This window comes from Galeopterus variegatus, unplaced genomic scaffold (genome assembly GCF_000696425.1).
Source record: "Galeopterus variegatus unplaced genomic scaffold, G_variegatus-3.0.2 Scaffold288, whole genome shotgun sequence".
In the NCBI taxonomy this organism is placed as follows: Eukaryota; Metazoa; Chordata; class Mammalia; order Dermoptera; family Cynocephalidae; genus Galeopterus; species Galeopterus variegatus.
Window position 1 is genome coordinate 732,095 of NW_007726399.1, and position 17,079 is coordinate 749,173.

At 36.9% G+C, this 17,079-nt stretch overlaps 1 protein-coding gene across 1 annotated transcript in view; it reads left to right on the plus strand.

Annotated features, from left to right (window-relative positions):
* Window positions 1-15,625, plus strand: part of LOC103585946 (EF-hand calcium-binding domain-containing protein 5-like) — a gene marked incomplete at its 3' end in the record, with an annotated part of 75,162 nt that extends 59,537 nt beyond the window's left edge. Inside the window, exon 8 of the mRNA XM_008567056.1 lies at window positions 15,470-15,625. Within this exon, the coding sequence (XP_008565278.1) occupies window positions 15,470-15,625 (156 nt within the window). The remainder of the gene's footprint in view (window positions 1-15,469) is intronic.
* Between the last annotated feature and the right edge of the window lie 1,454 nt (window positions 15,626-17,079).

The window sequence follows — 17,079 nt, forward strand, 5'->3', positions numbered from 1 at the left end:
AACACTGAGGGTTGCGATCCGTTGCCGGACACGGACAAAAAAAAAAAAAAAAAAAAAAAAAAAAATACTTGTCAGATAATCCCAACATCTCAGTATTGGCATCTGCTGATTGTCATCTCAGTGTTGGCTTCTGTTGATTGTCTTTTCTCATTCAAGTTGAGATTTTCCTGTTTCCTGGTACAATACGTGATATTCTATTGTATTTTAGACATTTGAGGTATAATGCAATGAGACTCTGGATCTTATCTGCATCTAGTTTTAACAGGTTCTTTCTGATACCTGATGGAAGAAGGAGAATGCCATCTCACTAGTGTCAGGTGGGAATGAAGGTCCAAACTCCCCATTCAATACCCTTTGATACCTCAGGGGCAGGGAAAGAGTGCCTTGTTATTCTTTGGTGGAGGTAAAACTACCAGCTTTCCACTTTTTTTTTTACACTCCCCAGCAGGGAGAAAAAAGGGTAATTGGCTATGACTAAATGGGGTGGACATCTAAGCTCTCCACTTGGCCTTTGCTGATGGGAGTGGGAATAAGGCCATAGTTTTTTTCCATGGTGTTTGGTATAGGGGGTTATTATCTAATTTTTTTCTGTCTTTCTAGTTTGCCCCTTTCTTGCTCTTTTGGCTAGACAGCAAGCTTTTCTTGATTTTGTTTTGTTTTTTGTTTATTGTGGTGGTGGTGGTGGTTGATCTTTATTTGTTTGTTTTGTCAGTTCCCACTGGCGTTTCTGCATTGCCAGTTTATCCAGTACCCAGTCTGGAATTTATGAGGCAAATAGAAACCCAGGTCACTCTCTACTTAAGAGTGTGGTTCTTAAGGTTCTAAAGTCCCTACCCAGTCTGCCATCTTCTTTCTACATTTCATAGTCTTCTTAAGTTTGTTTTCTATCTAATATACAGAGTTTTTTGTTTGTTTGTTTTTTGTTTTGGCAGCTGGCTGGTATGGGGATCCAAACCCTTGACCTTGGTGTTACAAGGCTGTGCTTTAGATACTAATATACAGGGTTTTTTAGCTGCAGTTAACTAGGAAGACTAGGGAGAAATGCAACTACTCCATCTTGGTCCTTAAAACATTTTAATGGCTGCATAATGTTTTGTTATGTGGTTGTATTACAATTTATTTAATCCTTTCTTTGTTGTTGGACATTTACTTTTTCGTTATTCACCCCAAAATAATTGTATTCAGAGATAAGACTTTTAGGAGCTACTTAAGTTTAAATGAGGGTGGGGTCCTAATTTGATAGGATTGGTGGTTTTATAGGAAAAGGAAGAGAGAGAGTGATCTCTCTCTCTCCTTGTGCATGCACTGAGGAAAAGTCATGTGAGGACACAAAAAGAAGGCAGCCATCTGCAATTCAAGGAGAGAGCCCTCACCAGATGCTCACTCTGCTGGCACTTTGATTTGGACTTTTCAGCCTCCAGAACTGTGGAAAATAAATTTCTGTTGTTTAAGCCACCCAGTTTATGGTATTTTGTTATGGCAGCTTGAGCTGACTAAGACACAGCTCCAGTAATTTTCTCAGACTAGATTCCCAGAAATGGAATGACTAGGTCAAATGAAAATTTGAAGGGTTTTGGCATGTATTGTCAAATTGTGTTGTTGATCGTACTATTTATTCTCCCACCAGCAATGTATGAGAGTTCTCAAAGCACCATATCCTTACCAGCAACAGGCACTATTGAGTACAAGAAATCTCTGTAATTTGATGGTATTTTGTTTTTTAACTTTTATCTTTTGATTACTAGCAATGACTAGTTGCCTGGTGTCTGCAGAGGAGGTTAAACATTTTCTACCTGATTTTAAAATTTCTTCTTATGTGAATTATTCATTCATATCTTTTGCCCATCTTAACTATTGATGTTTATTTTTTTCTTATAGAATTGTAAATACCCAGGCTGGCCCGGTGGCGCACTGGAGAGTGCGCCACTTGGGAGTGCGCTCCCGCCGAGGGTTCGGATCCCATGTGGAGACCGGTTCCTGCTCACTGGCTGAGCGCAGTGCGGGCGCAACACCGAGGGTTGTGATCCCGTTACCAGTCAGTAAAAAAGACAAAAAGGAAAAAAAAAAAAGAATTGTAAATACTCATTATAATATTAAAGACACTACCATTTATGATCCCAAATTACATATATTTTTTGTTTTCTCAATTGTCTAAACATTTTTAAAGGTATTTTCTAATTTACAGAAATTTTTTTTTTTCCTTTTTGTCTTTTTTCGTGTCCAGCAACGGACCACAACCCTCAGTGTCCTGCCCGCACCGGACCGGGACCAGCAACGGGATCGCAACCCTCGGTGCCGTGCCCGCCCCTCGCTCAGCCAGTGAGCAGGAACCGGTCTGTATGTGGGATCCGAACCCTCGGCGGGAGCACCGCTGCGCTCCCAAGCGGCGCACTGTAGCAGTGTGCCACCGGGCCAGCCCTAATTTACAGAAATTTTTGATTAATTTTCATGCAATTAAATCTATAGATTTTTTTGAGGTCTTTTCCATTGCTCCTGTGCTTAGAAGTTTCTCCCCTTCCCCGAATCAGCTAAATATTCACTTATTTTTTCTAGCTCCTTTTACCTTTTAAAATTAACTTTAAAATTATTTGGATATATAATATAAGGTGAGACTCTAACTTGATTTTTCCCTAAAAATGGCTAGCCAAATATACCTCTCTGCTTATTCAACAAGCCTTTTTTTTTTACAAGTAGCTAATTTTCTGAAGGAATTTTTTCCTATATAATTTTCCTTATTGCCAATAGAAAATAAAAGTAGAATATTAAACAAAATTTGAATGACTGAGACTTTTTAGTGTCCATGCAAATTTAATTTTTCCAGAATGAAAAGTTCTCTATGACATGAATTTCTTCAAGAATGTATATATTTTAATGCATGACCTATTCCCCTGTTAGTATCAGGTAAATAAAAACCAGAAGGGTTGAAAAAGTCTCTCTTTTTTTACCTCAACAAACTCAGGTGCATAAAATTTTTTCAATCATTCCCAGATTTATTAGAGAAAGGGATAAGTAGATAAGCAGTAGATAAACTAGAAGTGGTGAGAAAATGCTGGTTCCATGTGGTTTCTTGTTACCTTGCCTGCTGTTGACAAAGCTGTCACCCTTTTGTTCTCTTTTCATATTTTTTGGGAATGGCAATTTATCTGCCAGACTGAAATGAAAAGATAAATCCTTTTGTGACTTCTTACTCTTGTTCAACTGAGAATAAATTTATTCCAGAGCCCCTATTTTATCCATAAATTGCCAAAGTAACATCATTGGAATACATTTCTTAAAATTAAGAGAACTATTATAAGAGTAATGTTATAAAAATGAACTCCCAGGGCCGGCCCGGTGGCGCACTGGAGAGTGCGCCACTTGGGAGCGCGGTGGCGCTCCCACTGAGGGTTCGGATCCCATGTGGAGACCAGTTCCCGCTCACTGGCTGAGCGTGGTGCGGGCGCGACACCAAGGGTTGCGATCCCATTACCAGTCAGTAAAAAAGACAAAAAGGAAAAAAAAAAAAAAGAACTCCCAGTTCTTCCCAGTTTGCAGAGAGTGAGAGAGATTTTCTCTAGCAATGTCATGTTAAAATGTAACTTTTTCCATTCTTCATGTGGTCGGTTCCAAAGAAAGGGAACGACCCAGAGGCTGGTGAGTCCTGGCGAGGGACCCATGCATGGCCCACCCCATGGGAAGTCTTTGGAGTGTGGGAGGGAAGCTGGCCTGTTGGAAGAACATTGAGGCACAGCATTAGAAGCTGATCTGCTTTCTGATAGGCATAGGCCCACTCAGTGAAGACTGGTCAGGGCCGTGGAACTGCAGGGGGCATGGTTTGCTAGAAAGACTCAGTACTGGGCTAGAATTTCTACAAAGCCCAGGTGTACTGACTTCGCAAGACCTGAAGTGATTAAAAGGCCAACAATTAAAATACAGTCCACACAAAATGTCTTCCCCAGAGAATCAGCTGTGAAGCAGCAATTTAACGCAACTACAGAGTTTAAGTGCTGGTATCCACAGGAAGCACCCCCAATTTGGAATTAAACAAAACCACAACCAGAGACAAAGCTCTCATATTAGCCAGTAAGGGTCTAACACCACCGAAGAACACCTATAAAACCTAGCTGTCTCCTCAAATCCCTAGGCATCAACGTAAAGACACAAAGATCAAGAAAGAACAGAGAAATATGACACCAGCAAAGAAAACAAAGCACCAGCAATGAACCCAGATAACAGCAGATTTATGAAATGTCTGACAAAGAATTCAGAATAACCCTCTTAAAGATGTTCAGAGAATCACAAGAAAATACAGATAGAAAGTTAAATGATATCTAGAAAACAATCCAGGAGAAAAATGAGAAACTTGACAAATGAATTGATTAAAAAAAAAAAAAAAAGAAATTCTATAAATAAAGAATACATTATCTGAACTGAAAACTCAATAGAAAGCTCCGATAGCAGATTTAATCAAACTGAGAAAAGACTCAGTTAGTTCGAAGATGTAACACATGAGGTTATCAAATCAGGGAAGTCTTAATAGGTTTAGCTGTTATACTTACGTCTGTTTAAGTTTTTGATCCATTTTGAGTTAATTTTTGTACAAGGTGTTAAACAGTAAAATTGCTTTAAGTCTTTGATAAGTCAGAGGTAAGAAATAAATAAAGGTATAAAGAATCTGTTAATATCAATCAATAAGACTTATTATTATAAGTACATATTGAACTTTAATCTCTACAGTCACCCTGTTCCAGTTTTCATGGAATAATCATCAATATTCATCAAAATAGGGCACCCAGAAGACCCTGTATGTTCCAAAAAATAAAAAGCTGACATGTTATAGTCTCATATCATTATGTAATAAAACTGTAAAACAACAAACAAACTTAAAAATTAAGTCCAAACATTTGGAAATTTAAAAAATACTCTTCTTAGTAACTGTTGGGTCAAAATCTTATGTGTGATTTTATGGAATGCTACTAAATGTGTACTCAGAGGAGAAATTAGTCTTAAAACTTTAAAAAAATAGAATGGAGTGAGAGAATTTTAAAACACAGATAAGTACCTTTATACCTAAACCGCACCTTGGATGAGTCTATTATCATTGGGTCACATTTTTTAAAATCTCAGAATAATATAGATATTGATTGATTGTTTTATGGTATTAAATGTTATGGAGAAGTCTGGCATCAGCTTTATTTTTTTTCTCCATTCATTTTAATTAATTCAGCATATATTCTGTATCAGGCATTGTTCTATGTTCTGTTATCACGAGATTGGGGGAAAAAGACAACCGATAAGTCATTGTCTTCCTATTGGTTATCTTGTTGGTGACTTCGTTTGTTAGCCTGGATGCCTTGAAGTTCAGCCTCAAAGTTCAGAGTTTAAGTAGAATTTGTCTTGGTATGGAGAATTTTGTTTAAAAAGTGTTTTGAATATGGTATGCCCTTTTGCTATTCAGATTTTTCTTCAATTCAGGATCATTTTCTCACAGTTTGTCTTTGAATACATCTTCAATTCTATTTTGGGGCTGTCTACATCAGGAAAACCAATCATCATTATGTGGGATTAGATTTGTCTTTCATATCTATTAGTTCTTTCTAATTTTATTAATTTCCTTGTCTCTTTCACCTGCCGTCACTGTGATGATTTGAACCTTTTCTGTCAATAATTCCTTTTTATGTTGCTTGATCTTTAAAATTTTGATGCTCAATTTGTTTCCTTACACATAAACTATCCTTTCATCTCATTCTGCGGCTTCATCAGCTTGCCTTTGAGTCCTTGTTATATTGAATGTTCCTATTAAGTTTCTCTATAGCTTAAAGCAATTGTGAAAGACTTCTTTCTTTCACTTTAGTTGTTTTGTTCTAGATTGACTTCTTTATCTGTCATTTGCCTTTTTTCCCCCCTTCCTGTGTTAAGTTTGCATAGTTGCCATGCTCCTGTGCTATTTCTTTTCATATGCCCTGTGCTTGGATTGTTCTGCCCTAATTTCTATATATTCCATTTTTGTATGGATACTCTCTTGACCTTCTTCCTAGGCTATCAGAGACCAATTTGTTTTCACATTGAATCTCCAGTTTAGAGTCTTGCAATTTCCTTATCTAGTCACTCTTATCTTACTCTTCATGGTGTTAGAGAAAGAGAGGAGGGAAAGAGGAAAGTACATCTGGAACAAAAGCAGTCTTTGTAAGAATGGGCTTTGTACTCTCTTTTTTCCATCCATTTATTCTTTCAAGTACTTGTTTGGCTATTGGTTGATGGTAAATATTCTGATAAATACCAAGATTAAGAGTTTCACTCTGGGCCAGCCCAGTGGCGCACTGCTTAAATAAAAAGGCTACAGCATGCAAGAACTTTCTTCAATTTTTAGAGAACTTGATGATAGGATTCTCTTACAGAGTGGCACACTTTTTTCCCCCCAATAAACCCAGTTTGAAACTAAATGAATAAACACTCATGTCCTTGGAGACCCTTGTTCACTAGTCACTAAGGAATTTATTGTGCAATTAACTTTGGAGAAAGGAGCAGTGGGGGCAGTGTTCTCAGAGACAGAAATAAACATGAGCTTCAGAAACAGGGCAAGCAAAAAACATATCATAGAATCTTAAATAAATAGGGGCTACTTTTTCTTATTCATTAATATTTATGAATATTTCATTTTAATTCAAAAAATAAGTCAGATAAAAAAGAAAATGTATGTAAAACCACATATGGCAGAGATAGCTATTGCTGATGTTTTGAATATATATGAGGGTTTTAAAAAAAGTTTGTAGGATTCATATTATCTTTCAATTCGACACTGAGGGTTGTGATCCATTGCCGGACACGGAAAAAGACAAAAAAAAAAAAAAAAAAAAGAGTTTTACTCTAAGCTTAATTTAACTGAGTGTTTTTAAAACCCCAGAATCGACTTTGAATATTTCAAATGCCTTATTTTATTTGATAATCATATGAATATGTTAATTTAATCTGTTAATGAGTTATATCAGTAAATTCCCTAGTGTTGAACCATTCCTGTGTTTCTAGAACAAACCTCACTCATGTATATTCTAGGAGAATTCCTAAAATGGGTCTTTTAATTCTCGGTTTTAGTTTTTGTTCCTCCTCTATTGGTCAGCTCCTTTATTTAGTTTAATTATCTGTTTTTATTAATATTATTTTAAATTGACAAATAATAATTGTATATATTTATGAGGTATAATGTGATGTTTTGATATATGAGGGTTCTTCAAAAAGTTCAGAAAGATTGTTTTATCTTTTAATTCAATTTTTCCACGAACTTTTTGAAGTACCCTTTTTATATACTGTATGGAATGATTAAATCAAGCTAATTAACATATCCATTACCTCACTTATTTTTTGTGGCAAGACATTTGAAATTTACTCTCAGCAATTTTGAAATATATAATACATTATTAACTATAATCACCCTGCTGTGCAATATATCTCAAACACTATTCTGCCTGTCTCTTTTAAACTTTGTACCCTTTGATCAATATTTCCTCATCCCCTCCTGCCTCCACTCAGTCCCACCATTCTATTTTCTGCTCTATGAGTTCAACTTTTTTAGATTCCACATGCAAGTGAGATCATGCAGTATTTGTCTTTGTGTTCTTCGCTATTTCATTTAGCATAATGTCCTCCAGGTTCATTTGTGTTGTCACAAATGATAGAATTTTCTTTCTAAAGGCTGAATAGTATTCCATTGTATATAAATACCACATTTTCTTTATCCATTCATCTGGTGATGGATACTTAGGTTGATTCCATATCTTGGCTGTTGTGAATGATACTGCAATTGAATATGGGTGTACAGATTTCTCTTCAGCATATCGTTCTCTATTTAGTTTTAAATTTTGCTTGTCACGATTGTTATTTCTAAGAATTTTTTGTTCTCTCAGCTAAGTTTGTTATATTTTACCTTTGTGTTTTTCTTAAGAGTCTAGAGTGGGAGAATTTTATCAGCATAAATATAAGGGGAGACCCTATGAGAAGACATCCCAAGATAATGTGAATTCATCTTTCATGTGATGGCAATTGAGTCTCTTCCTCCACAGCAGGCTCAAGCCTGACCTTACAATAATGTGATGCTGAACTAATGCTGTAACTTTTTGGACTCCATAGTGGCCACTTTTAAATGTGTATACCAGGTGTTGAGGTTGCAGAGGTAAATGAGGAGACAAATAGGCCAATAATTACCAATTATTGTAATGAAAGTTATACTAGAAGATAATGTCTGTCAGAGGAGGAACACCAATAGAGTACGTGAGCCAAAACATCTCAGATAATATAATATGCCAGGTCTTAAGGAGATGGACAGATGTAGAAAAGGAAGAAGGACTTTCCAGGAAGGCAGAGGAATAGCATGTAAAAAGATATAAAAGCCTGAAAGAGTATGGTTTGTCTACATGGTAGGAAATATTTCTTCCTGATTAGTATGCGAGGTGTATGATGGGGGAGGAACAAGAAATGAGAGATGATAGGTAGGTTGGGGCCCCGTCTACAAAGGTGTTATATAGAATGCTAATGGGCTTATATCAAGTATTACTGCTGTACATCACCCTGACCCTCTTTTCTCCTTTAATTTTGTGTGTGTGTGTGAAATTTTGTTTTAATGGATGGTTTGTGCTATTAATGTTAGTTTTCCTGACGTCTCTCAACTTCTCTTCTTGAAATGCATACAACGCACAATTAATTTCATTATAGAAAAGAGCTGTTACCTGGACAGAAACCAAATTTTCTCTATAGAAATATTTATTGAAAATACTAAATTATCTAATCAACAAATCATTAAATCATCCTATATGACACAGAAGTAATGTTTGAAGCACTTGATTTTAAAGATATTTGCTTTAAGATATTTGCTTTAAGGCTATTTCTTTTTCAGCACTCATTTAATGAAACTGGAAGAAAATGTAATTATAAGTGTCTAGCAAAGTCAAGATATTACAAATGCCACCCAGTAGAGACACTATGCCATACAATTGCCCATTCCATTGTTTGTAACAAATAATGTAATTAGCACTCAAGATGAAGTATGTTTAGAGAAAATGGAGTCATTAAGTAATAATTAATATAGAGAAAAAGAGGAATGGGGAGAATGAATGATCACAGATGCCTCCATATGCCTATCATTTTTCTTGTGTGTTTTCTGATGTATGAACAGGTGATGATCTCTTTGTTGACTGTGACCTGTCTCTCACTTTTTATCTGTTTTATTTGAGTAAATGAAGACCCAAAGTAACTATTTTAGAATGTTTACTTCTACTCTCTTAGTTATTAAATATACAGTGGTCCATTGGTATCTGAGGGGGTTGGTTCCAGGACCCTTGTAATTTGGTTGTTTGGAATTTGGAACCCATTTTCCAAATAGAAGCAAAATTTTATATAGTGTATAGATGTGTTTATGTGCTATGTGCTATGGGGTCCTTAATAAGAGTTATTATTTCTGTGCTGAAAAATGTTACTTGAAGAATAGAGCATCACCATGCACTGCAAGGAAAAGGAACCTAATTATCTCTAACAGTTGATGTTAACTACATGCAAGACCTTTATTATTACAAGGTTCATGCAATGAGAGGTATAGATGGCCTGGGATACAGGAGAACCTCCAAAGACTCTGGGATGAGGAGCTGAGGGAAGCTGACCTTTTATCAATGGAGATCCTCCTATGGGGGCTCTAGAGATTGACGCACGTCTATTTCTACTGATATGATCAGTTGGTTCTGGCCTGGGTTATATTCTTTCCCTGATGTGGTTTCACAGTTGGTCTCCTAAACTCTTGCCTCCAAAGTAATACAAGTATAGCTTTCTCAGACTAGGACTATTAAATGAAGGACGATTCTCTAGGGGTGTGTGGCCCACTCATATGTCTGCTCACTCTAGGCATGAGAATCTTGACTCAAATTGTCATTTGTATTCACCATTCCCAGTTATCTGTAACAAACTTTATTTGTTCTTTATCTTGTGATTACATTTATACAACAAAAGTATTGCAAATGAGTGAATGTGTATGGGAGGCAAAAATTTACCTCTATCCTTTTAGGGTTTTTTTCCAGCTGAACCTAAGAATGAATTTGGCCTAAGACAGATCAACAGTTGAAAAACATACAAGTTTTACCCGGCATAGGAGCCTTCTTAAGGAAATGAAGACCCAAAGACACAGAGTTGAACACATATACTGAATTGAACAAAGAGCAGTAGGTTATGAAAAAGCAACTAAATTATGTGGGAAGACTAGAAGATAAGAGTTATTTTAACAAGGTCTGTACAAAATTCTCTTGGTCTCAACAACGTATCCTTGATGATAAGAATATTGCTTCTCTTCTAGTATACGGAAGGCATCTTTCACATGGAAATTTCATTTTCTGCTTTTAGGAAACAGAAGGAAGGTCAGATCTTCTTGCTCCAGCTGTTTTTTTAAGTGCCTTTAGCTCAAAATAATGCTTATGCCAAAGTGGCATATTTTGAGGTGGTTTGTTCTGAACTCCTTCACATGCATACCATAGAATAAGAACTCTGTAGTTTACTACATATGGTTGTCCCAGTGAGATGGTGATGGAAAGATGCTGCAGACACAGCTAAAGACTGTAAAGTTTCTTTTATGGCAAAGGATAGAGATACTTACAGGCATAGTTTGCTATATAAAGCAGGATACAGCACAGCATGTCCCACAGGGATTATACCAACAGAATGGATCCAAGGAAGTGTGTCAAACCATCCTGGTTTGCCTGGAACTGAGGAGTTTTCTAGAATGTGGGACTTTCAGTGTTAAAACTAGGAAAGATCCAGGGAAAGTGAGGCAGTTGGTCAACCTAACTGAAGAGTATACTTTGCTATACTTACATCCTTTCCTGACCTAATTGTCCACCTGATCGTTGTGGAGACTTTGGCTACACACCTGCCTATTCATCAGGGACAAGTGAAAACAGCCCAACAATTCCTGTTTATTGTGAGACTGTATAAAGTGAAGCTTAGTTTCCAAGGAGCCTTGTTCAGTAGGCCTGGGCTTTGAGCAGTTGGGGTCCACTCCTGAATTATATCATGGCTTAAGAATAATTATATGCAAAAACTACAAATACTATACAGAGAGATTCAGATATTAACTTTTGATTTTGCATATGGAGGAACTGTTGCATCCCTTGGCCAGGAATAAATAAGGGCCATGCCTCTGCCTGGATTCTCTTCTTCGGGACCCATTCTGTTCTTGCTCAATGGTCATCCACTCTGAGATGGTCACTTATTTAGAGATTGTTTTATATCAGTTGTACAGTCTGAAGCCTTCAAACTGACATGGCTCCAAGTTTAAATTTTAAAGAGAAAGGCAACATATCCAAAGATTGTGTCTTTTCTTTAACATATTCTACTAAATTTAGGCTGTGCATTTTTACCGAAGTGGTATTTATCTGAATAGCTTTCTATTCTGTCTCTAGCTCATCTGTATCTTGTGTTTTTTATTTGTTTTGTTTTGCTCATCTTGTTTTTCATGTGCTTTGAGCTGTGGCAGGGAAAAACAGAAGAAAGAAGAATGACAGCATTGGGGCAGGTAGAGACAGCAATACGTTATGAAAATATATGAGGAAACCTTGGGGAGAAATTAGAGAATTCTAAGCCAGGGAAATGGGAGAGAGTGGGTGAACTATTGTCCAAGTTGAAGTGTTTCTTCCTAGGTGGATTTCCAACTGTAAGAAACATATAATTCAAGGAATGCCTGATTAGCAATTCCTTATCACCTGTATTAGTTTGCTAGTGTTGCCACATCAAATATCACAGACAGGGTGGCTTAAACAACAGAAACTTAATTTCTCACAGTTCTGGACACTAGAAGTCTGAGACAAGGTGTCAGCAGGGTTGGTTTCTTCTGGGGCCTCTCTCCTTGGTTTGTAGATGACCATCCTCTCCCTGTGTCTTCTCACATAATCTTCCCTGTGTACATATCTGTGTCCAAATTTCTTCTTATAAGGATACTCGTACTAGTCCTATCAGATTAGGGCCCACCCTACTGACCTCATTTTAATTTAATTACCTCTTTACAGACCCGATCTTTAAATACAGTCACGTTCTGAAGTACTGGGGGTTAGACCTTCAACATATGAATTTGGTGGGGGAGGGAACACAACTTAACCCATAACATTACCTAAGCTATCTTTCACCAGTAAAGGCAAAATTGTGTTTTAGTCTGCCATTTTTATTACTACTGGATATTAAGTCAGGCCTTTGTTCAATTTACTCATTAAGCAAAGATTTGAAAAATCAGAAGAGTTAAAGTATATTGCTGCTTCGTTAAGTATATAATTAGCACTAATTGTTTTTTAAAAGTTTCCTCTCTGAAACTGGAAAGTTAATTTTCTTCCCAAAGGCTATGTGAATACACCATTTCTTCAATGATAGATGGCAAATATAATCTGTGTACATCAGTATTCTTGTACTCCTTGTTTTATTATATAAAGAAAGCTTCCTTAGCCAATTTCTTATCTACCTCAAGAGTAGACAAGAGCAACGGCTATAGAGAACTTATTACCTGAGATACTCAGGCCTTATACATACACAAGATCCTCACCACAACCTAGTGAGATAGGTACTACTATGACACCTATTTCACAAATGAAGAAACATGGGCACTGAGATTTGAGCCCAGACAGGCTCCAGAATGTGAGTTCTTAACCACTTATACTACTCTGCTTTCTAAAGTAACAGATGAGAATTTGACTGGGCTCATTGATACATTAAGAATAGCAATTAAGGGCCGGCCCGGTGGTGTACTGCTACAGTGCACCGCTTGGGAAGTGCAGCGGCGCTCCCGCCGAGGGTTCGGATCCCACATACAGACCGGCCGCTCACTGGCTGAGCGAGGTGCGGGTGCAACACCGAGGGCTGCGATCCCGTAGCCGGTCCCGTACGGGGGCAACACTGAGGGTTGTGATCCGTTGCCGGACACGGAAAAAGACAAAAGACAAAAAAAAATAAATAAATAAAGAATAGCAATTAAGTGATATAGGCAGCTAACAGAATCAAATATTTAGAAAAGCTCTTTAGCTCTGCTGTAATTTTTCTCTTTTGATCTCTAAGCCAGTTGAATAATGTTTTATGACTCATAAGCATGAATTCAAGTGTAACATGTCTCTCACATAATACATTTAAGTTTGCCTAAATGATACAAATGAGGAAATGAAATATTAACTTCAAAAATTGTGTGACAATGAAACATGTCAAAACTATGTTCCATTTTAAGCAAATTACTATTCTTTAGCAAAAAATTACTAAAATGGAACATGTGTTTTACCAAACATGCTTATGACATGTTAATTATATAAGAACCAGAAATTAACCTGAGCTAATATGGCTGAAAATGACATGTGCATAATCCAAGGACTTTAGGAAAAGACTAGAACAGGGACTAGAAAGCATCAAGACTCTGTTTCTCTTTGATTTCTAGTTCATCTGTCTCTCTCTGTGGACAGACTTTCTCTGCATCCTCAGTTCATATGGAAGAATCTGGCCACCCGCAACTCTTAAGTTTACAAATGAAGGGTGGCAGAATATACCAACCTGTATTAGTCTGTTTCTGTTGCTTATGACAGAGTACCTGAAACTGAGGAATTTACAAAGAAATAGAATTTATTTCTTATAGTTTCAGAGGCTGGGAAGTCCAATGTCCAGGGAACACATCTAGTGAGGGCCTTGTTTTTCATGGTGACTCTCCAGAGACACAGGGTATCACATGGCAAGAATGGGCTGAGCAAAAGAGAGCAAACCTGCTCACTGGCTGTCTTTATAAAGCCATCATATGTACGCCCATGACCACCTATTGAACCATCAATGGATTAATCCATTCACAAGGGTACAGTCCTCACAATCTAATCACCTATTAAAGGCCCCACCTTTCAATTTCCATAATAGGGTTTCCCACCCTCTTAACACTGTTACAATGGAGATTAAGTTCCAGTATGTGAACTTTGGGGGGTACATTTAACCCATAGCACACCTCAAAGAATGCCACTTTGGCATAAGGATTACTTTAAGCTAAAAGCACTTAAAAAACATCAGATACAACAAGGGAATTCTAATCTCCCCTTTTCTTCCTGAAAATAGGAGATAAAAACTCATGTGAAAGATGCCCTTCCTATGCCAGGAGAAAGGAAACATTCCTCAAGGGGGAGTCTTAGCCAAGAGAATTCTGTACAAACAGGCCTTGTTAAAATAATTCTTATCTTCCTTTTAGTTTCCCTATGTAATTTAGTTACTTTCCCACAATTGCCTCCTTTTGTTCAATCTAATATGAAAATATATAGATTTTGCCACTTTGGGGGGGGGGTTCTTTGTTTTCTTATGAGGGCTCCCATGTCAAATAAAACTTATATTAATTTTATGCTTTTCTCCCATTAATCTACCTTATGTCAATTGAATTCTCAAGTGTAGCCAAAGAGGGTAGAGGTAAAGTTTTGCCTTCCCTACTCATTCACAACTCCAGCCCCACTCGGAGATCAGCTGGCTGTTCCTCAGTTTTAATCCCCAAGTCCCAGTGGAGAGAATCTGAATGACCTCGCTTAGGTTAAGTGTCCTCCCCTGGTCCAATCATTTATGGCTATGGAAACTGGACCGTGCAGTATAAATTTGGTTACCTCTGTGCTTGGAGCAGGGGAGGAAATCACTGACTGTGAGCTGGGCTGACGCTTCAAGAGGAGTGCACTCAGAAACTCTTGCAGTGCTTGATCATTTCTATCACAGGATATTTTCTATCTCATAGTGAGGTATATAGGTCAAGAATGTAATGTTCCTGATCTATCAAATTGGCAAAAATCCAGATGGCAATAACACTGATGGTGAAGCTGAGGAGAAATAGCCACTTACACATTAGTTGTGGGAGTTCAAAAGAGTACAAGCCCCATGTCAAACCTACAAAAAATACAGATGCATTTACCTTTTGAACTAGCAATCCCACTACTGGAAATGGCCCAAGAGCATAAATGTTTTCAGTTCCTACACTTTCCAAAAAAGAAATATCATAGCTATAGGCAAAGGATATCTTATTGCAATAACAGAAGATGAAAAAACCACCCACAATCCCTATCTCTTACACTCCAACATTGAACGTAACCAGTCATGGAACACACTTGCTCTTATATGCCATATACCAATAGGAAAACTGCATTCAATTTTTAGAACTTTTAATTTACAGGCAACATTTTAGGATTGCTGCTATTTCATACTGGGCAGAAAAGTCTGACCTATATAATGCTTATGTGAACTAGGGAAATTGCTCCAAAAATATCTAGTTCCTGTGGTGTATGATGTTGGAGATGCCATTGGTCACCTCTCTGCCACACAACCTGCAGAGCAGCACTAACATGAAAATGCTTTATTTAAGTGATAAGTAATTATATAGAAACATTTTGCAGCAAATATATTTCATGAATTTGGCTGAATCCTTGGGAAAATCCCAGTAAAGAACATGGTTTTAATTTAATCATTTATCCTCTTTTTTCTGCAGTACATCTCTTCACATATTGCAGACTTTAAAAGTGATATGTTTGAGGAACTCCTTAAGCACCTTTGCCACTGTGCAGATGAATTCCGGGAGTTCATAAAAACTGACATGCAGAGGCAGATGTTTGCTGCACTCTTCCTTCATTGTGACTGTGGGAAGGTAGGTTAAGACCTTTAAAGAATTGCTTCTCAAACTATTTGTTGTGAAACCGGGTTTTAGGTTGTTGTTCTTATGATGTTTTAAATTTCCAATCTGTTGTGGACTGATACTCAATGAAATGTTTTACTAGGAGGAGGAAGGACATATAAAATACAGTCTACGCCTTTATCAGATTAAAATATGATTTATTCTCATTTACTTTCACAAATTTCTATAAACTTTTCTAGTTGCTATTTTCAATTTTTGTACCTTTCTCATTACAGACTGGCACCAGCCTGCAGACCACACTTTGAGTGGCACTGCATTTCAGAATTTATAACTTGTTTCTAAATCTATCTCTTTCCCATTCTTAAGTCAATGGGCTGCTTAAAATTGTTTTTGCTTACTCTTTTTTGGTGGTTCCTGCAAAAAAGAGCTGCTAGAAATAGACTACTACTTTTATTATGGTGATTCTTAAAAATAAGAAGACTTTATATCAAAAAATGTTTCTGAGAATGGGGTTTGGGAGGACACTAGTGTTCCAGGATACCAAATGGACTTGCAAAAATGGGTACAAACTTTACTGAAATATATTTTTTTATGAACCTTATATTTGTTTGTTTGCATCCCCATGTTCCAGAAAGAATTTAAAAAGCTCACAAGAATAGATAAAATAAAACAAAGTAATGTAAACTAAAAGTAAGATGAAAGAAGAAAAAATAAGAGAGGAAATACTATATGAAGCTGAGAACAAAGCCCAAAATGCATACATATCACAATGACCTATATAAGTGCTGTACATTGTCTACAACTTTGAATCTAAGCTTCCTAGCAGTTAACATGAAAAGGGAAACACGACCAAACACACTATCGCCAATATTTATAAGATAAATACATGTTGGTGCTAAGAAGTACAGAAATTTGGGGTTCAAAATATAGCCAGGAGTTTCTCCTAGAGTTACTCAATAAAGGGGCCATATGTGATGAAATGAACATCCTTTATGCTGGACCGGTAATAAATGAAACAATGACTTTTTTTTAGGGCAATTTCTTATAACCACCTTAAGTATAGGCAAATGATACCACACTGGACTGCAATTCAGAAAATGTACTTCTGAAGGGAAACAATACATTACAATCTAGATTCTCAGATCCCTGCTAATTTAAAGGCAAGAATATATTTTATGGAATCTGAAATGTCTATGTGTCTTTAAGGCAACCCTCCTTGAATATTGCTTCCTTTAACAGACCTTGTAATAAATGTTAGGTGACATGGACAACAAGATTTTACTCCCTGGTGAAATTCCTGGAGGACAACTGTTCTCTGTTGGCAAATTTAATACCAACTAATGTGCTATAACAAACATAGTGTGATAATATTTAGAGGAATTAACTGAGGTTTGATTGTGCTCTTTGCTTTATTTCTCATCAGTCAAAAAGCAGTTATGTACTGATCTTAGAGGTGTAGGGGTAGG